Source organism: Telopea speciosissima, chromosome 4 (genome assembly GCF_018873765.1).
Source record: "Telopea speciosissima isolate NSW1024214 ecotype Mountain lineage chromosome 4, Tspe_v1, whole genome shotgun sequence".
Taxonomy (NCBI): Eukaryota; Viridiplantae; Streptophyta; class Magnoliopsida; order Proteales; family Proteaceae; genus Telopea; species Telopea speciosissima.
In genome coordinates, this window is record NC_057919.1 from 57,265,190 (window position 1) to 57,287,484 (window position 22,295).

General features: G+C 41.4%; 1 protein-coding gene across 1 annotated transcript; it reads right to left on the minus strand.

Annotated features, from left to right (window-relative positions):
- Positions 1-1,785: 1,785 nt before the first annotated feature.
- LOC122659654 (dCTP pyrophosphatase 1-like) lies at positions 1,786-7,490 on the minus strand. The gene is made up of 3 exons (XM_043854753.1): positions 7,331-7,490; positions 6,645-7,030; positions 1,786-1,818 (listed from the first exon to the last, which is right to left on the minus strand). The coding sequence occupies exons 1-2, from the start codon at positions 7,451-7,453 to the stop codon at positions 6,716-6,718; spliced, it is 438 nt and encodes a 145-aa protein (XP_043710688.1). The 5' UTR covers positions 7,454-7,490; the 3' UTR covers positions 1,786-1,818; positions 6,645-6,715.
- Between the last annotated feature and the right edge of the window lie 14,805 nt (positions 7,491-22,295).

Below are 22,295 nucleotides of genomic sequence, written 5' to 3' on the forward strand. Positions count from 1 at the left end.
TTCTTTCCTTCCAAATCTCCCAAACAATGAATGATGGCAAAATACAGTAATGTAATTATAGACATTTGAGTGGCCGCTTGGGATATCCAGAAAAGAATACGACTCCCAACATCATGAGTAGAGATGATCTCAATATCCAAGAATCTACTAAAATAAACCCATTAGAAATAGTTCCTCCAGTTATGAGCACATGGGAAGATGACTCCCTCCAAGGGTTCCTACAACAGAAACAATTAGATACCAAAGGGATACCTATATTCATCAACATATCATCAGTTGGAATCTTCCCATTTAAGATTTGCCAAGATAATAGTCCTATCTTTGTAGGCAATGATGTGTTCTAAATCCATTTCGAGTAAAGGACGAGAGAGGAATGGTGCCGAACCTCTTGCCATGCTAATTTAATGAAAAAACTGCCTTCAGTTGGAGGAGTCCAAATGAACTTATCATACCTATCAGAGATTGAAACACTACTGTTGGTGATTAAATCACAAATACTGACGATCAACGAGATCAAAGATCTCTTGATCCCAAGAGCCATTCCAAAGCAGCACATCTTTTATACGAGTGTTAAGATGTACATTAAGGGAGCCATCAATGTAGTCTAAGAGTGGACCCACTCCGAGCCAATCATCAAGCTAGAAAAGCACATCACCTTACCCAATTAACCACTTTGATTTTGAGAGAATGACCTCTTTTAGGTCCAAGGATCCCCTCCATGTTTTGATCCCACCATTCTTTTCCAAGAGAAAATAAGTTTAGCTCCCTTAAGGAACTTAATTGGCCTTACAGAAAGAGCACCACAAAGAATCTTGTGAGAGAATGCGCCATTGGCCTTTAGGTCCCATAGAAGTATTTTGATCTTCTAGTGATCGTAAACCCAAATGACCTTCCTGCAAGAGTCTACATATTTTTTGCCAACTAACCTAGTGATGTCTTTTACCGAATTCTGAAATGCCTCATAAAAAATCTGAGTAAATAGAATAAAATCTTTTCATCACCGTTCGGGGAATATCCAAGCATGATAAATTATGAACCAAAATTGATGTTAAAAACATGTTTGAGAAGGGTCAATCTCCCTCCTGACGAAAGCAACCTCCCTTTCAACCCGCCACTTTATTCCTTCCTTTAGCCAAGATATCATCAAAGAAGGAGACCTTTAACCTAACTGTATATAGAGGGACACCCAAGTAGGTTATCGTTAAATCTTTCCTAACGAACCCAGTAATGTTCGCAATCATCCTGATTCAAGTTTCAAACATTTTAGGGTTGCCGACAAAGCAGCTTTTATGCTGATTGACAAGCTGTCCAGAAAAACCTTTATATTTGCTAATAAAACGCATGATCTATTTCAGAGAAGTTTAGAGCACTGGTTTTTCTAACATCTAGATGATGCCTGTATGTTGTTTTCTATCATCCTTTACTGTGTTTTCCTAGTTTTTACCGGTGTTCCCTCTTAGGGTCTTTCCCTTTCATTTTTCTCATGTTTTCACATGTCTAGGCTAGTTTTGCACCTAAGGGTATTTTGAAAATTTTTCACGTGGATGAATTTTCAATGTTTTTTTTTTTTATCTTATTTCCGCCATGATTATTCACTAGTTATCACGTGATGCCTCTCTAGTATGTGTTTGATGTCTAACTTTCATGTTCTTGATGGTGATGTGTCATACTTGTATGAGCAGTGGCGTTTTTGTAATTCTCAGCATGTCACTAACCATTGTTTAGGGTTATAGCACTGTTTAGATCGTAGAGTTTTGCATATGTCTCCTTACTTTCGGTACACTAATATTACAACATAGTTGGATGCAAATATTAGGGCTATAAATGGATAACCGAAAATCTGAATTCGATCCGCATCCATATCCGTTTAGGGGCATCCGTATTCGATTAGAGATATCCGAAAAAAAATCCGAATACTCCGATAAAAATCCGAATCCGAATACTTAATTATAAAAAATTAAGTAAATAACAATCTTGAGGGTTTTTGAAGATTCAACAGGTTCTAGAATATGAGGAGAAGAGAATCATGATCTAAAACTATGGATTGAGAGTGAATTGTATCCACTAGGGGGGGGGGGAAGGTTCGGGTTACACAAGGCAGAAGTGTAACCGGATGGTCGAAAATCCGAATTCGATCCGCATCCGAATCCATCTGAATCCGTTTAGAGGTATCCGTATTCGACCAGGAAATATCCAAATCCGATTGCATCCTATCCGTATCCAAGCCGAATCCGATCCGTTTACAGGCCTAGATGCAATTGAGTCCCATCTCCCTCTTTCCTTTTTCAGTATTATCGTGATGCATATGGTCTATTTAGCATACATGTGGTTGAATTCTAGTTTAATTGGGTGGACTGAGGTGCCTAACACCTCCTTAGACCTCAACTTAACATGAACTCGACCTTTGGTTCGTTCATTTTTAGAGTGGAGTCAATAGTTTATTTTATTTGTGGGTCTCAGATCCTAATCTAGGTGACGACTCTTTGCCATCGACACCTAAGCTCTTAGTTTGATCTAAACATCATCCGGTTTTCACACCATAGACAATAAAAGTGCTACCTGGACATAATTTAACTTGAATTTCTAGCCACCTAAGTTTAAGGATTATTCCAATTAGGTCATTATTGGCTTTTAGAGGCCTTTAGAAAAAGTGACAAACAATACAACATGGATTACAAAGATGACAAATTAAAGTCAAAATATAATGCTTCACAGACTTAGTTTCTTCAGATTGGGTGTTAAAGCTCTCCAGTTGTGATGTAAGCTGGCTGTCTAAAACCAGCCGCAGGTGTAGGGGTTCTTCCCTACACCAGCACAAGTAACCATCGGGTAGGTGTGGGGATTCTTCCCTACACCAGCAGCAGTCGTGGGGATTTAAATTAGTATTTGTTATGTTTTTATTATTCTTTATTGAGTTGTAATTCTAATTAGGATTCCTAGTGCAAATTTGAATCCTAATTAGAAGTCCTAGTCCTAGTTAGCATTCCTATTTTGAGTCCTAGTCCTAGTTGGCATTCCTATTTCTATTTTGAGTTCTAGTCATATTTAGGATTTATTTTCTGTCAAGCCTTAAAGGCTATATAATGTAAGAGCTCCATTGAGCCCCCCACAATTTAATGAAGAAGAATTTTGCTTAATGCATTCTACTGTCCTGAGATAGGCTGTGAAGGTGAGGCTGAGATAGCCTTCACTAGTTCACTGCTTCTCTCCTTCGAGTGCATTCAGATCTGTTCAAGTCTGCTACTGCTGGTTGTTTGAAGATTCATAGCTCAGCTGTCCAAATCTGTTGCCAGTTCAAGGATCCATCCAATAACAAGTAAGTAAATAATCTCCATCCCCAAACCCTTCTGATCCTAATCCTCTAAACCAAACCCTAACACCCCTCCATTCCCAAACATCACTTCCATAGCCTAAAACCTGCCCAGCCTGAATCCACCATCAGAAACAACCCAAACTTGGACCGAAGCTCCCTCCCACTGTGTGGGAAACTCGATCCAAGCCCTTGCCCACAATACCTATCATAAATCCTAGATTCCTACATTAATCTCCTTCTCCAAAACTCGAAACCCTAACCCTAGTTTCACTATTTACCTAATTCTACCCTAGCCAATCCCATTAAACCTTAGTAGATCTTGGTTTTGGTTCTAGTTGGCTTTATCCCCATCTAGGATTACATTAAGTTGAATCTTGAGACATTCATTTCCCTTTGCTCCAAGATGCTTGTATAGACTAAATACTCCTCTTTACTGCCAATATTTATGTGAGATTGATTAGACCTTTCACATTCAAACACATATTAGTAATTCCAACTTTATCATCATCCAAGGTTATTTCATTACCAAAACATGAGGCATGGATCCTATGAACAACACTGTCTTTGAGAGAAAAGCTAAATCATCACCATTACTTTCACCCTCATTGTTATATGAAGCCTTAAGAGCAATATTTTATTTTTCTTTTGTTTTCATCTTTTATGGTTATCATCTCATGTGTAAGGAATGATCCTATCAACTCTTCTAGGGTTGGGTCCTGACTTTTTGTAGAGACATAAGAATCTTAGTTATTAGTTTCACAGTGGGATATTCTTTTTCCAAGGATTTTACAATGTTTGTAAATCTAGTAAACATCTCGAATAGACTCCTTAGCTTTCATCTTAAATAACTCATATGAAAGCACAAGAAGATTAATCTTAGAGTATTTTAACGGATTGGTTCCTTCGTGGGTTACCTCCAATATTCTATAAATTCTTTTTGCCATTTTTCACACAAAGGTATGGTTGAATTCTTTGGGACTCAACACACAAACAATGTTTTCATCGCCTTGGAAATAGGTTGCCATTGCTTTGCATCGGTTGTCCATTGTGATTTTGGCTTTAGCACGTTCACTCCATCTTTTGAAAATGTTGATTCTATGCAAGGTACTAAAACTCGGGTCTCGGTACCAACTCGATTCTTGGAAAAATTGAAACGAGTTGAGATCTCGCCGAGTTGGTGCATTTTTTTTTTTTCAACTCGAAGCCTCAACTTTGGGTCAACCTGATATCTGGACCCGAGATCCGAGATATGTCGAGTTTTGTCCAATTAGGTAAGTTATTTATGTTGTAGGTGGGTTAAAATAATGGGTCAAAACTGAGATCCAACCGAGATCCGAGATCTCGCCTAGATCTCACCGAGATATTGCACTTTTGAGACTCGTAGGCAATCTCGTTTCGGCATTTCCAAAAATCGAGAAACTCGACAAGATCTCACGAGTTCTCGAACTATGATTCTATGAACTCTTCTTCTACAATTTCTTACACTTCGAAGTCAAGAGATTGGAAGATCTTCATCCGAGCATTCCAATAGTTGTAGTTGCTGATATTGAAGCGTGGTGTTCTTGTGATGGAGAGGCCATAATTATGTGTATTGGATGATGAGGTTGCTATACTGTTAGAATTGTTAATTCCTTCGTTAGAGACGTTACTTTGATTCCAATTGTTAAGACCCATTACACACTGTCGAAGATCATCCAATGGAGTAATAATACGAGAGAGAGAGAGAGAGAGAGAGAGAGAGAGAGAGAGAGAGAGAGTTTGACATGATTTACTTGAACAACTTCTGACATCTATGCTTAATCAACTTCATTCGCAGCAAAATTGCCATCACTTTGACCCCTTCTTTCCTTTGGTCTTTCTGTTTTGTTATTTTATAGAAGGAAAGCGCGTAACCAAAGTGCCCCCACCATCTTCCCAAACTATACTTTCTGACCAAACGCACATGAAAAATGGTTCTAGTTGTTGCCTGCGCAAGCACTCCCTCCTAAAGCTAGAGTGTGGACATGAGGATTAATGGGGTCCATCTCTTATCTTTTTCTGATACCTGTACCTACTCAGCCTGCAAATACCAGGAAATTTCCCCCTTCCGAACGTACACATGTTCTCTGAGTTAAGAAAAAACCAGAAACAAGTCTTAAATGGGCTTGGGCCCAGGGTACACTCCCAAGCCAAGCATGAGAAAAAGTTCCCAATTTGCAAGAAACCTATACTTGAGGATCTTTATCATCTACGGTTCCCTAACAAGGGGGTGAAATGACCATACCAACGGGGTGAAATGACCATTCCACTCCCAACACTGTGTCCTTTATTAGAGCCACTAGGGAATCATACCAAGCAGGGCCGTAGGTGATAATTTTCCTCTACTTGGTCGCATGATCTCTACACACGCGTCTAGGCCAATGGGTGAACACATCTAAGTATTTATCTAGGAGCAGAAACGTCATCTCACGATGCTTGCGAGAGGGCATAGAAAACACCACCAAATAGAGATTTTTTTTCCTTTTTTTATGTAGAAGCAGTTTTCTGTTGCTGAGTGGGGCATGCACCAACACTCCCATGTGTCTTTCTCTCCTCCTCAAAACAAAAGGATACAAATGTCTTTTCATATGCGGAGGAGAGACAATAGACTCATGGGAGTGTTGGCATAGGCCATACTCAAGGATAGAGTTCTTTTTCCTATATATGTTTTTGGGATTCAACGGATTGAGCTCCTCTCTAGGCAGCCCAGCATCTTAGCCGCATCAAGGGGCTGGGCTGTACCGCATACATCCCACACCAAGTTAGCTATAAAAATGTGTACGGCACAACCCAACGGCTGGATGGCCCCAGGAGCAGGGCACCCTGGAGAGAAGCAGGAATAGTGCCGGATCCCCAACCCAAAATCAAATAAGGAAAAAGATTTCTTTCTTTTTCTAAACTCGATTTGATATGATATCATTATCTTTCACCAAGAATCAACCCCCTTTCCTCCATTGCAGATTCGCAATATCACCTTAACACTAACACCAGATGTTGAGTTTAACTATCCCATCAAGAATCACAATGGCCATACAATACCATTCATACATACATAAAAATTACAAAAACTAAAAGCCCCACTAAAATCCAAGAAGGTGTAACAACACTGAAAAACACTAATTTTAAACAAATGGAGAAATTTTAAAGCTAAGAGCTCAGAGGGATTTGGTTTTGGCTGCCAAACACTGTACAGCCAAATCTCTGAGAATAAACACCAACGCACGCCACCCCAAATTGTGTTCATGCAGGGCATCTCCTCATCCTCACAAACCCAATAACAAAAAGCAGAAAAGAAAAAAAAAAAAAAAGTAAACCCTTAAACCATTAAAAAGCCTAAAAACGCCATAAACAAAGTTTACCCAGATGAGAAAAATTAAGTTAAGATCAATCGCTTTCAGAGAAGCTCTTGTTGCTGCTATCGTCGGTGTTGGTGTTGGTGTTGGTGAAGTGGGTTTGCTTTTCTGAAGAACCACCCTGGGAGAGATTCACTGGGTATTTAATGGCGTTAAGCTTGACCTTACGGAGAGCTGCTTTACCGAGATCAACTCCACAGATATCAGAGAGCCTGACAAGGTAGAGCAGAACGTCTGAAAGTTCTTCACCCAGGTGTACCTTCTCTTCTTCTTTCCAATCTGGTAGTCCTTTTGGTACCTCTCCTTTCCACTGAAAAATCTCAGATAACTCTCCCACTTCTCCTACCTGAAAACACCAAAATAGCAACCAAACTTCTATTTTTTTTCCCCTTTACTTCTTTAAGAAAATTTTAAAAGAACTCAAAAAGAGATTTTAGGGTTCTCTATGAACCATGAAAAGATGAAACCCCATGAATTAATAAAGAGGAAACACCAGTTCTTTGTCTGGGGCTCATGAAATGAGGAACAGTGTGAGAACAAAAGGACAAAAACCCATCATAGGTAAAGCTATAAAACGATTAAAAATAGGAAAACTGAAAGATTCCAGTAACGGGTATATAGGGTTTGAGGGAATTATTAAAATTACCAGAGCTAGAAGGAGATTTCTCGGGCTGTGAAATTGATCCCAGTCTCTTTCCCTCGCAAAATCCGCCATTTTCTTCTTCAACTCCTCGAGCGAAACACCCTCTCCTTCTGAAACCCCTGTCATCTCTCTCTCTCTGTGTCTCTGCTAAATGGCTGAAGAACAGATGCGAATCAGGATTGAAGAGAGAGATTTTCTAGACAAAGCAAATGGAGAATAATAAGAATAATAAGATGAAGAAGACTAGAAGAAAGGGTTTCTTTCTTTTCAATATCTTTCGGAGCTCTCTATAGAAAAGGAGGGATTGGGGCAGAAGATTGGGGCAGAAGGCCACCTTTTATGGAAAGTGAGTTGTTGTTTGTGTATATATGGAATATGATATAAATTTTTTTTGGGGGTGAATAAGGATGGACAATGTTTTGCCCCTTCTCCGTTGTGATTCTGCCACGTGTATATTGTGAGGATTCTCGTCTTGATCATTAGCAATTTTTTCAATTTGTGGGGTCCATATATTTTTCTTCACCACCACCAATCATGGTTTGAGCTTTCAGAATCGGATCGGCCAGATTGGCCAATTCGTACCAGTATTGGTAGAGATTGATACTAATTTCTGATCGATCCCATATCAATGGATCGATGCGAATAGGGGTAAAGATGTAAAAATTCAAGTTTTTTTTCAAGAAAATATGATCGATCCCAATCCATACAAACCCATTCGAATTGATACTTACAGATACGGATACCGATATCAATATCAATTACTAAAACCCTGTAATCAACACGAATCTTTATCCTCTGTAATGCCTTATCCGGTCCAATTCTCCTAGTGCTCCTAATAAGAAGAACACAATAATCAACCCACCCCTGCCTGGATGGGATCCACCTCCTATTATTACGGTCACTAAGAAATTGGACCGGACAGAATATTACCTGAGATAATTTTCCCAAACCACCTTTCATTTCCAAGTGACAGAGGTTGTTATTGAAAAATTGACTCCTCAAAGTCATCCATCATTCCGTGTAGACATACCAGAAAGAAAGGAGAAAACATGTGATCTTCACTTTTGAGTTCTGAGAAGTTTTGGAAGTCCCATCTCAACCCACAAGTGATGCATTGAACCCAGCATTGAACCCAACTCCAACAGTGATCCTCACCGTCCAATGATTGGACTCTTCTGGGGGGTTTTTGTTTGACCATAGCTTTTTGATGTTGATAGATTTGATTAGAATAATAGAATTAGGTTCTAATTTCATTTTCAAAGTTGGACTTTTAAGAAAAAGTAGTCAAAATCTAAGGGGTTACCATCCTTACCCGACCCACAAACCCTGCTAGTTTTGCCCTAACAGGCTTATTAGGTAAGCAGATATGGCCGGGTTGGGTTCAACCCGGATAACCCTACTGAAAGGAGAGTCAATTGGGTCAATGTCTTTGGAGATTATTGGGGAACCAAAAGCAGTGAAGTTACTCATCAAACAAGTAAAGCATAATAGTGTTGTTTGTCTTGAAATGTGGAATATTTGGCGACTTTTCAAAAAACAGTCTTTGATATGAAAGAGAAAACAAACACGTGCATGGATTTTTTTTTACTCATTTTATAGCAATATACGATTTAGGGCCAACTGGATAGAACTCTAGTCTTAATAAAATGTATATGCTTTCAAGTCCTGTTCATCACTGTATAGGAATCATCTGATATCATCTAATGTCATTGTTTCTGTTTTATATAACGGTTTGTGTATTATGCCTTGAGATGAGATAATTTTATGTTTACCATTTAATTTTTCCTGTGAGTACGTAGAAAGCAATATTATATTTTGGAGTTACAATCCTTTAAAACCATAGAGTGGAATTAGGCTATATTATTGTATAATATGAAGTGGTGAAACTTGAGTAGCACGAGCTACCATAAAGTGAATGCTTTAGATACTTAGGGTCAACCATTAACAAAGAGGGTGATCTAGAGGATGATGTTTCCCACAGAATTAAAGTAGAATGGATGAAGTAGAGAGGTGTATCGGGAGTGTTATGTGACAAACGCATGCCTATGAAGCTTAAAGAAAAATTCTATAGGACAGTTATAAGACCAGCCATGACTTATGGAGCGGAATGTTGGGCAGTTAGGAAGAGTAATATAGAGAAGATGAGTGTAGTAGAGATGAGGATGGTGAGGAGGATGTGTGGCAAGACCAGGAGAGATAGAGTAAGGAATGATTGTATTAGAAACAAATTGGGAGTTGCACCAATCCAGGACAAGCTTCATGAGAGCCGCTTGAGGTGGTACGGTCATGTCCAACGGAGACCTATGGATGCACCGGTAAGGAAGAGTGACCAGATTCAGTTTGACGGAGCTAAAAGAGGTAGGGGCAGGCCTAAGATGACTATTGGAGAAGTGGTAAGAAAGGATATGCATGCGGTAGGGCTCAATCCTAGTATGACCGCAAATAGAGTTGTTTGGAGGACTAGGACCCGTATAGCCGACCCCTCGTAGGGGAATGTTCCTGGGATGATGTTTTGACCTTTTTTTTCTTTTACTTATTTTCTATTCTTCTCTCTTTTACTTCTTGTACTTTTTTTTACTTCTCTTATTTCTTTTACTGTCATTGCCTCTTCGGATCCATGTAGCCGACCCCATTTAATTGGGATAAGGTTATGGTTGTTGTTGTTGTTGTTGTACACGTCATCGATTGAATCTTCCTGATTACTGAATCATCTTATTTTAAGTTTACAACTTGATCAAGCTGGTTTTTTTTTTTTTTATTCTTTTTTGTGGGTTTTTTTACAAATGCCCCCCTGAAAATGCCTATTTGTCCAAATGCCTCCCTACAACTTTTCTAATTACAAACTCCCCCTACTTTCAAAACAATGTAGCACTTTGGTCTAGACTGTTAATTTGAGACGTTAACAAAGATACTTCCCCAATTGTACAGGTATTCTTCACCTACCCGATAAATTGTTGGTTTCGTAGAAAAAATTTACACAATCAAAGTTTCAGAAACTACAAGAACAAGGGGGGAAAAAAAAAGAACTTCATTTTGCAGGGTTCTTCACCACTTACCTCTATTCGATAGAATCTTCAATCATACAGAATCGAGTATTGTTCTACTCGTCCTTGTCCTTCGGTATTGGTTTAGGGGTATCATCAAAGGAGAGTTCTTTCAATTTGGGGTTCTTTCCCCTTTCCAAAACCATTTCAGAATTCTTTGGTGGACGGAGTAAAACTTTGAAAATGAATACGACATTTACCTGCGGGAGGAAATGCTCCATCAGGGCTTCTTCCAGATGGATGGGCACACCGTCCCATGTCAAGCAGAACCAATGGGTTTATCTTCTCTTATTCCTCCATTTTAGGGTTCATCTTTCCCAAATGGTTGAAGGTTTGATTTTCAGTTTCAAACTCTAAACGATTTGGGGAAGACGAGGGCAATTTGATCATTTTATTCTTTAATTTTTGTGGGTTATTGTCAGAAGGGCATGTTGGTCATTAGATTCCCTAAAACTAATGTCTAACATCCCAAATTAATGGACTGGACTAAAGTGCTACACTGTTTTGAAAGTAGGGGAATTTACAATTAGAAAAGTTGTAGGGGGCATTTGGACAAATGGGCATTTTTAGGGGGCATTGGTAAAAACCAAAGCATTGGATACGAGGGAACTATTCAATGTTAAGGTTTTTTTTTTTTTAATATCATTGTGTGTATATCTTACCAGTATATTTCATATCCAATTTGGATCTTCTACTGCCGAACTGCCCGATAGGACCGTGCTGCCCAGACACGGTGCTGCGTGCAATGTCTGCCTTACCCCTACCCCAATGCCTTGCCTGAGTGGGGGTAAGGCGGTCTTTGTGCGCAGCAGCGTGTCTGGGTAGCACGGTCCTGCCAGGCAGCTCGGCAGTAGAGGATCTGGATCCATTTCATATCACTCCTAATATTGAACTTTCAGCTACATATTTAATGCCTACAATAAATACATATAATGTTCAAAAGATTATTAGGCATAGTTAGCTTTATTTTTTGAATATTTGGATCCGTTTGGTATGCATTCTAGGTAGAGAACACATTCTGAGATGAAAAAAGTGTCGTTTGGTATACATTCTGGTTTTTGATTCCTGAAATGCGTCAAAAAATGCCTTATGTTGCGTTAAGAAACCTCCGGTGAGCCTTGCAAGGGTAAAATCTGCATAGAGGGACAAACAGACAAGGGAGATGAGTATCGGTGGGACACCGGTGTAGGGCCCTCCGATGCCTAAGTTAGGAGTTAGGTCTCTTTTAGCAAATAGATGAAATAGTAGGAGTTTTAAGAGTGTGATCCCCTTGCATGGAGGGTTACCTTCCAATTTATAGGGTTGATGCCCTCTGATTGACGTAGTAATGAGAAGGTCTTGAGTTGACAGATAGTGTAGCCCTCTTAGCTGTCAGGAGGTGGAGTGTTCCTATTTATCAAGTTATGGAGAGTTTCTATCGGATACGGTCTCCGACATGTCTGGGAGCCTTGTTTGGTGAGCATTACTAAATGCTCATTAATATCATTGTGGCATGGAGGGTGGTTTCCTTAGCGGGATAACCATACATAGTAGGCGATGATGTGACAAGGCCTTTGTTAAGTAATCATACTTAGTGGGTGATGATGTGTCAGGGCATGAGGGCTTACTTTGGCCTGACTCGTTGACCCAATAGGTGAGCTAGCTATTTTACGCTACCTCGAGCGGGCCTCAGTCCCTCGGGATGGATCCCGTATGGGTATGATATCTCCAGTTCATCCGACTGAACATCTTCGTTGATGCCACGTGTCTCATTATTATTGGATGGATATTATAGGGTAGGTATATCATAAAGCCCCCCACTCCGATGGAGCCAATCCAGATGCGTTGAAGTAGAAAAGTCTTCTTAATGCCTGCCCATTTCTGCGTGTTCCTTGTCCATGGAAAGTGCCATGATTTCGCTCGTTCAGTTTTTGATAGGTCGGGCGGGATTTATTTTTCTTCCCACGTTCAGGCAGACTTGTCATTTTCGATCGAGTGGTGAGCGATCTATGGTTTCCCAATCGTCGCAAACCTTAAGGCTGACTGTGTGATGTTGCCATCAATGATCCTTCGTAACATGAGTGTGCAACTATTATGTCATTATAACTTCCCTAGGAAAACGATCCTTACTCCCCTCATTTATGCTCACGAGTATCCATGCGTTGCACCTGTGGGAATTTGGCGTACATGGAGTAGCCATCTTTTTTAGTGAATCTTCATCAATGCCTTTATTGGAAAACTTGGGTCGTTTGTGGAGTTCCAGGCTTTGGACTTGTAGTCCTCTAATGAGGAATCATCACGAAGCCTATGGTAATTATTTTTCTTCAAATTTCGGGGGGCGCTTGACCATCTCACGATCTGGGCCGTTCCCCTATTCTTTCATCTGGGCCGTTTCTTTCTCTGTATAAGGATGGCCTCTCCTCCTCCATAGTTCATCTTCTTTGTCTCAAATTCTATTCTTGCCACTGTAGACGCCATGGCACCTTCTTCTCAAACCTTTGTGCTGGGTCCTGGTATCCATTGCTCTAATATGAAGTTTCTTTTTTTAATATGGCGTCACCTAAAACATCCTCTTAAATGGAGTTCAGTGTTGTATCATTACTTTGTGTGTGTTTGCCATGCTTGTCTTGTGGGTTGCCTTTTTGCAATCCGTTTCTCGGACCTTATCTTTTGATGGCCTTACAAACCCAGACCTTATCTTCCAATGGTGCCTGGGGTGGCCGTGGTGCTGATACGGCTGGGTCTGTTTTCCCCCTCAGTCGCCTTGAAAAGTCACATGTGGCTCAAATTTTGGGAGGGGGAAGAACACATACCTTGGGGCTTGCCTCCCGATTCTCCAACCGATAGTGTTTCTCTGAGGAGATAGTCCCTAGGCGTAGGGCGGAGCCGGGAATACCTAATCTTACTATGGTTCCCATGAGCATAGTGGTCAGTTCGGCCTTCGAGGCTCTTATGAAGAACGTCAAAGATTTCTTCACAGGATTGCCCAGCGGTGTAGGTCTGGCATCTCTTTGCATGACCCAATCGCTGGACATTTCACATGTTGATCCTTGGGTGGGAGTTGCTGGAAGGTCTTGAGAATCTTGAGAGTGTCAGAGATTTGGAAGACTTTAAAAATCTCAATAGTGCTTGAGAGTTTGGAGGCCCAAGAAGCTTTCACTTGTTGATTACTTGAGAGATCTGGATGACTGTCCGACTTTGAAGACTTAGAAGGCCTTGAAGACCAGCGGGACGTTGAAGAATTTTTTCATTTAGGCCTTCAGCCTCCTTGTAATTGTAGTATCTCCTTGTAATAAATGTTGTCGTTTAGCTATGATCAATAAAGTGATCTTTTTGTTATATCTTTGTCTTGTATTTTTTGTTATCTTGTCTATGCTTGCCTGCTATTGTTCTCAATCGACTGGGTAAGTTACAGGATAATCACCATTGTCAATAGTTTTAGACTTAGGCTTTGACCATATTTTCTACTCTTGAGCGGATCTAAGCGGTGTAGGTACATCTTTTGCCCCCCGAGGCTCGGATGAACGATGAGAGGTATTTGAGCTACCCAAGTCCACAATCGAGCATCTTGAGTCTACGGGAACTGTGCCAAACTACTTGGTGCCTTCGATTCTTGCTTCTTTACTCTTGTTTGAGTGAGGATGGCATTGTGGATTGCTGATGCCTTTGTTAATTTTCAAATCTTACCCCCAACACTCTCTGTCGAGCGGTGGAGATGTCTTGGACTACCAACGCCTTCGACCGATTGTTAGATTTTTTGAAATCTTACCCCCACTACTCTTGGTTGAGCGGTTGAGATGCCTGAGACTACCAACGCCCTCGACCGAGCATTGGATTTTTTGAAATCTTACCCCCATAACTCTCGATCGAGCGGTGGAGATGTCTTGGACTACCAAAGCCCTCGACCGAGCATTGGATTTTTTGAAATCTTACCCCCACCACTCTCGGTGGAGCGATGGAGATGTCTTGGACTACTAGCGTCCTTGACCAAGCGTTGGTTTAATCGAAATCTTACCCCCACCATTCTTGGTCAAGCGGTGGAGATGTCTTGGAATACCAACGCCCTCGACCTAGCGTTGGATTTTTTGAAATCTTACCCGCACCACTCTCGGTCGAGTGGTGGAGATGTATTGGACTACCAACACCTTCGAACAAGAGTTGGATTTTTTGAAATCTTACCCCCACCACTCTCGGTTGAGTAGTGGAGATGTTTTGGAATACCAACACTCTCGACTGAGCATTAGAATTTTTGAAATCTTATGCCATCCTCTCTCAGTCAAGCGGTGGAGATGTCTTGGACTACCAACACCCGCGATCAAACGTTGGGTTTTTTGAAATCTTATCCCCATTACTCTCGGCCGAGCGGTGGAGACATTTTGGACTACCAACACCCTCGACCGAGCGTTGGATTTTTTGAAATCTTACCCCACCACTCTCGGTCAAGTGGTGTAGATGTCTTGGAATACCAACGCCCTCGATCGAGCATTGAATTTTTGAAATCTTACCCCCACCACTCTCGATCGAGTGGTGTAGATATCTTGGACTACCAATGCCCTTGATCGAGCGTTGGATTTTATGAAATCTTACTGCCACCACTCTCGTTCGAGTGATGGAGATGTCTGGAACTACCAACGCCCTAGACCAAGCGTTGGATTTTTTGAAATCTTATCTGCTTACGTTTGAGTTGTCTAGGGTTTCATTATTGTTGCATTATTCTCTAGGCCTTATGGTAGGATGGGAGGGTTTTGCTTGTCATTTCTTGCATCGCTTGGTGGGACATGCACTTGCTGATTGGATGAATGATCATACTCCACGTCCTCTTTTGGAAAATGCACTCTATTAGGGGAGACCCAAGAATAACTCACCCTCTCACATCTTTTCAATGCCTGGTGTAACTTTTGAGGGGCATTAAATGCCTCTTGATGAGAGCGGTTTGGGGTTCTTCATTGAAAATCCTTCTTCTTCCTCCTCCTTCCAATTTCTTCTATAACTAAGCTTCCTTTTTGTCTCCAGACTTCTATAGGCTCCGTATCCTTTGATGAAGCGTTGATTCTTTGTCTTTGTCGATGCTTCATCTTTTTGGTTCCCTGTTGTTGTCTCCATGTCTCTCTCTCAAGCATATTCAACCAGTAAGGCCTTCTCCCTTCTAGGTTTCTTTTTCTGCATTTTACTTTTTGCTGTTTTCTAATTTCTTGCAATGGGGTCCTCTGGTAGGGGCACATCCTCTTTCCAGAAGAGGGTTGAGGCATAGAACATCATCGCTATTTTAGGGTAGTTATACTCTCCCGGGAGATTGATTGATCATCCTCCAATTTTTGGTCCTGTTTTTGGGACCTCTGCCTCTGGTTCCTTTTGACGAGACCTCTACTTCTAGCTCCGCTAGTGTTGATCCTCTGCTAGACGTGGCCACTGGGGGTGGTCCCTTGCGTCCTATGAGGATGCTATGATGCTCGTGCATTGTTCTCCGGGGGCTTGGCTAGGCCTTTGCAGACCAATTCCCTCCTTGGGCCGCTTGGGGACTGGTTAGTACTGTGACCTCTACTGAGTTGGCCCTTTTTAGGGAGAAGTTCCATATCCCTAAATCCATTACTCTTAGTTCTCCTTGGGTAGGAGAGTTTTCCTGTAACTCACTTGGGGGGGGGGGAAGTCTGTCTCTTCGAAGAATACCTTATTGGGGGCTTAGGTTCCCTGTTCAGGAGTTCTTGACTCGAGTCTTGGAGTATTATCAACTTTCTCCTTTTGAAGACATAAAGGTGTCTTTATCCCATCAAGTTTCTTCTACTACAAGACTTCAACAAATAAATGATTCTCTCCATAAAGAACTGTAACAAATTGCCACGACAATTTCAAATTATGACGTGGTACACAAGCTCATCTGTGAGAAAAAGCAGGAAGGAAATATCTCAAAGCACAACTTTAGAGTCTGCAAGATGAACAATACAATTGTCACGCCCCCATCCCAATAAAGGATATTTTACAAGAAAAAAGGGGTGACTGGGACGACAGATGTCATCCCAATACTACCAGGATCACAGACATAGTGTCCTAAACCACAATCTATCCAATTATCAAGGCATGATAATGTCGGGGAACGTAAACCAAATGGAACAAATCGTTCCAATTGCAGAGATTGAGATTAGCGGAAGCGTAAATCATTTTAGATCATATAAATACTAAGTATCTGTTCTCTAATGATAACATATAATACAGTTACAATATCCCGTATCCATCCAGTAATTTTCATACATTTACACATGAAGTTCATACATGAATAAAGATGAATACAGAAATAAATAATTAAATCATGCCATAAGGGCACCATTCTTGGATGTATATCGACATCCAAGTCCAAGCCACCAGCTTCACTTGATTTGCATCCATAGGTGCTCATCAAGAGATTACCTGTATATCAATTAAAAAGAGGTTGCACAACGGGGTTAGCTCCACAAGCTAGTGAGAGAGCAAAGGGGAATTCACATACACACAAACATGCAATTACGAACAATTTATGATGCATGCACATGTTAGATTCATTTTCCACCTAGCACACAAATTTTAAGTCAAGTGTATGCTACTATGATAACTCGGGAGACACTGTGGGTCACTTAACTTATCGCCACAATGAAACCTCAGTTATCACAAGGGAGCCTACGCCGATCGAAGCCATTAGACCACCCAATGGCATACCCCGATAGTCATCACTACCCTTGACCTGGCCTCTCTCCCCCATAGGCAATAGGTGCTCAGATTGTCCAACACATAAACCCCTGTTGGTAAGGGTCGTAGCATAAGGGAGCAAGAATCCTAACCACAGATATACTACATGCAAGTCCTATCATCCCGAGAGGTATTCCGGGTGCATCAACGTCCCATTCCATCTAGTACCCGGGTCCCAGCACGACACGGGGCATACAGGGTAGAATGACAATCAACATATTTTGTAACTATTTCTGGGGTTCCGGTACCGGTACCCCGACACCGTGACCCGATACATTAGTGAAATTAATAACATATGACATTCATATCAGTTCATAATCAAGATAATAATGCAAATGCGCAAGATGCTTATAAATCATATAATAGCATGATAATAATTGTTTAATAGATATTCAAGCCCAAACAAATCACCCAAAACCCACTCACCTAACTCAGGTATCACCCGACGTGGTTGACATGAATCTCACCGGTACACCTTCTATCCATCGAGTTGGGTAGCCTAAGAATGCGAGAGCAGACGTTAAAAGATGTATAGAGGGATCCTATGTTATGCTCCCAAAGTTAAAATTGAGTTTCAACCAAGACAGCATGGACGGATTCATGGACAGAAGCAGCAGGGTGAGTCCGTCCCTGACTCCTTTGGAGCCCATAACTCAAGATACGAGGGGTGGATCCATGGACGGAACTTCCACCTGGATCCGTTCCTGTATTCGTTCGAACCCTGAGACCTGCCCAGGAGTGAACAGAACTACAGACAGAGGCAATAGAGTAAATCCATCCCTGCATCCGTTCGGTCCCTGAGACATTCCCGAGAGGGAACAGAACCATGGATGGAGGCAACAGAGTAAATCCGTCCCTGCATCCGTTCGGTCCCTGAGACATTCCCGAGAGGGAACAGAACCATGGATGGAGGCAACAGAGTAAATCCGTCCCTGCATCCGTTCGGTCCCACCACCAAAATACACTGGATGGACTTATGTATAGAACTACGACGGTGACTCCGTTCGTGCGTCCGTCGGAGCTCTTTTCGAAATTTCTTAAGGTTTTTCTCCTCCATCTTGGATCCTAGAGTTTACAAGGCACTCAGGGTCATGGAGGGGAGTCTTAGGCCCTCCTGGGGTCACTAGAACCTAGGCCTACCTCATGGATCCGAGATCACACAAGGATCCAACTCCATTTGGTCCAATGTAGGGTTTGGTGGTTTCAAACCAGGTAATTAGCAATAAGGCTATAAAGTGGCTGATAGGAGCCTACATTAAAGCTTGGTCTTCATCAATAGGGCCTCATTTAAGGGCTAAGTCTCACCTTGAGTCCCAAATGGAACCCTAGGTTAGCTCAAAATCAAGAAACCTACTCAAACCAGGAATATAAATGGAGAAGAGGGAGGTACCAAGAGTTAGAGCATACCTTGGCGAGTGGAGCTCCAATCCCAGCCCTAGCCAGCCTTGAAGATCCACCTTCTCCTTCCTCCTTCTTTCCTTTTTCTTCTTTTCTTCAATCCTTGTCCGGACAACATGAGGAGGGAAGGTAGGGCAGCCAAATCCCTTTGGCATGCCTTCCATCTTCTTCCTTTCCCCTCCCATTCCTCTTCTTTACTTCTTCTTCTTCTTCCTTTCCTCTTCTCCTCCACTGTTTTGGCTTGGAGGGGGAGAGATGGGAGAATATGGGGCCAAGCCCTATCCTTTAAAGACTAAAAGAGGCCTTAGGCCTTGTTTGCCTAGGTGCCCCTAAGACTAAGGATGGTCCTTTAGGTCTAAATGGGCCTTAAGGCCTGTTTGGCTAGGGTCACAACCTATTAAATCTAATTGGTTAGGTCACTTTGACCTAACCTAAGATCCTATAAAGGCATGTTAGTTTAAGGGCTTGTTTGGCTGAAGCTAAATAAAGAAACCCATTATTCATTAAGTAAGTCTTGTGGGCCCACCTTCATGGCCCAACTAACTAAAGAAAGGTAAGGGTGGGAGTCCATCTTGTCCGAGGATCTAATTATGGTGTCTTGGACACGGGGACGTGGATCCCACATAAAAATACATCAAAAGGGCAAGATTCAGTATGGATAGATCCACGAACGGAACCATTCTGGTGAGTCCGTTTATGACTCCGTTGTTACTGTCAGGGTCCAAACCTCAAGGAAAGTTGCAGGGCTTTGACCCGTACTTTAAGGGCTTCGAGGGGATACCTATAATAGAATTTAAAGTTCAAGGTCACAGGTGTTGACCATTGCCATCATGGCATTACCCGTTAGGAAAAGTCCAAATTGATCCGGGGTATTAGGATATATTTCGGGTGCGGGTGTAACAACAATGCTCTATAGCCAAGGACCAATCCCTCCTATCTACAACCAGCCTATGATAATTTCATAGATGACCATATTCCCACTCCCTACCCTTCTAACCCCTCTCCTTCTTCTTCCATCCCAAAATTTCCTATTGAAATGCCAGCATCAACAATGAAATTTAGCAGCTCACCTATCCCCTCGATCTCATCTACTCTCGTCCCCATACTCAACCTCCTTATGATGGTTTCCCCTTCTTTGCACCTATTTCCTCGCCCTCTACTCCCCCTACCCTTCAACCATATGTGCCACCTTCCACATCCTCGAATCTCCCATCTCTTAATACTATTGGAAACCCTAATGTCTTGTCCTCATATCTTCGTACCCTTTCAATCCATGATCCTTCCTTGGCCACATTGCAAGATGTTGTAGATTCTTCAGATGATGTCCTTATGGCTATTCTTAAGTTCATGAATACCCAAACAGAAGCTGCTCCACAACCTGCCACAAGCACTGACCCAACAACCTCTTCAACTGGCCATTGAATTGAGTCTAATGTCATGGATGAAGAAGATATGAATGAAGTGCATAGCCCCCCTCAGGCGCCTCACTTTATATACATGTTCCATTCACATATCAGAATCACGAATGAAAGCACTTTTTAACCATTGATAATATTCCTGTTTCTAAATGGCCACGACAATTTACAAAATTCTCAACATGGCTTACCACTGAACTCCTAATGGAAGGTGCTACTGTCAGAACAGTGTTTGGAAAGTTTTTTGGCCACCTTACCAGCATGCTCTGAGACTAGTATTTACCTCTTGGTTGATACCGGCAAGTACAACTTCTGTAAGCCGCTTCCATTGAAACCTTTATGGATTTTCTGAATAAGGAATTCCTTGGGCCACAAGAGAATCAGAAATACAAAGCTCACCAAGAATTTCTCAAAAATAAAGTGTTCCTTCCTCAAATCTGATGGTGACAAGCACTGTGCTCGGATGGAAACAAGATACTATGTTATCAAGTTTTTCTCAACTCTGTGCCAAATTCACTTGGTTATGAAACTGTTAAAGTGATGACTCAGAACAATCTCAATATTGAGACTATCCCTCTTGGAACCATCTATAATAAAGCCTTGCTTATTCTCTCTAAGCTTTGGAATCAAAAGGAATTTCTTCAAGCTTGGGATGAGACTCGTCCAAAACTCGCTAAGGATTGTGATCAATCTTATCTGAAGATCAAAAGTCTTATGAATGCTCTACCAAGAAGCACATCAATTTCAAGAAAAGGATCTATTCATCTAAGCATCCTATCTCTCTTCCTACTTCACAGAGAAAATTCAAGAGGCATAAAAAACCTAATTGGAAATTTCATCGGTGAAAGAAGAATGGGGAAAACTCACAGACAGATGTTTTTTCTGTGGCTAGAAAGGATATTTTGCAAAATAATTGCCCCAAAAAGTCCAAGCTTGAAAAATTCATGCACATGCTCTCTAAGTTTGAAGACCCTTATGGACTCAAAGACGATGACATTGAGTCTGTCTATTCCATAGATAATACATTATCTCCATACACTCTTTTTGCCCTTGATCCCCGATGAAGAAATTTCTAAGCATAATTCTAAAGTTTCTAACCCCGAGTATGAGGAATTTGATCCCCTCTACCATCTCACACCCATCCCTTCTCCCCATCCTGTTTATTCCCTATTATAGCTGAACTCAAGCTAACAAGAACCGCCAAACGAAAGGCTTGAACACCGACCGGGACCCCAAGCCTACCAACAAGCAAGCGATCTTTAAGCCGAACCCAAGCCGCCTTTAGCCACCCGAGTAGGACTAATAGTTTAGAGATAGCATTGCAGCCTTGGGAATGGTATATCACTCTCTTGGTCTCATTTAACATTGAGGGAGTGGAGAGATCTGATATTGATAAATTCTCACTCCCAATTAGTAGCCCCCACGTGGTATGAGGACAACTATAAAATATCCTATGTGGCTCACGAAATCTACCACATTCCATATTATATAAGAATTCCACTAATAAAGGCTCGGGAAGCTCCATTACAATCAGACTTCCCCTTGAGGACTCTTTAAGAGGATCTCCTTCCATGATAGTCTCCTACTAGGATTCACCTTCCTTACAAGGAAAACCTACCATTGAAGGATCCGGAGAACCACCTCCCAATAAGAACACCAATACCATACTAATAAATATATTGGTGAACCTCCAGGTAAGGGATCGAATACTTTTCACCCTCACTCTACTATCACACTACAAATTCTTATTGCAGCCTTGAAAACTGACTTAGGCATCAAAGAGTCCTCCTTAGAGTTGCCTCTGGTGCTCTCTTGTGCTCTTTTTCCTCTTCATTCCACGGGAAAGCAGATCCACATCATTCTCAGTTTTTGGCTGCAACAGAATTAATATTCATAGTTAACAAAGGATCATAGTTTAACTTGTAAAGCCCATAAAAACCATTGCCAATAATATGTGAACCTTGGATAAAGTGAAACCATCTTTATTAAGTATAAAACCAAAAGAATATCTAACTCTAGTAAGTTTAGTAACAAAAATCAAATTCTTCCTCATTGAGGGAACATAAACAGTGTCTACTAAATCAACATAAACATTTGAATTCAAATGAGTCCTAACTACTCCTATGGCTTTGACTGCGACCTGCACTCATTGCCCACGAACACACTCACCTCATCCTTGCTTAGTACCCTCCTGTCTATGAACCCTTACAATGAATGAGTGATAGTACAGAGGAGACCGAGTCAATCCACCAGGAATCCACAGGACCATCAATGGTAAATGATTCAAAACAAACAAGATATAGTGAAATACCATAGTCCTTATCGAACCAAGCCTTCCTGGCTTTACATTCCTTCTTCAAGTGTCCTTTCTTGTGACACCAGAAGCACTCTATGCTATTGAGGTCCCTTGAACCT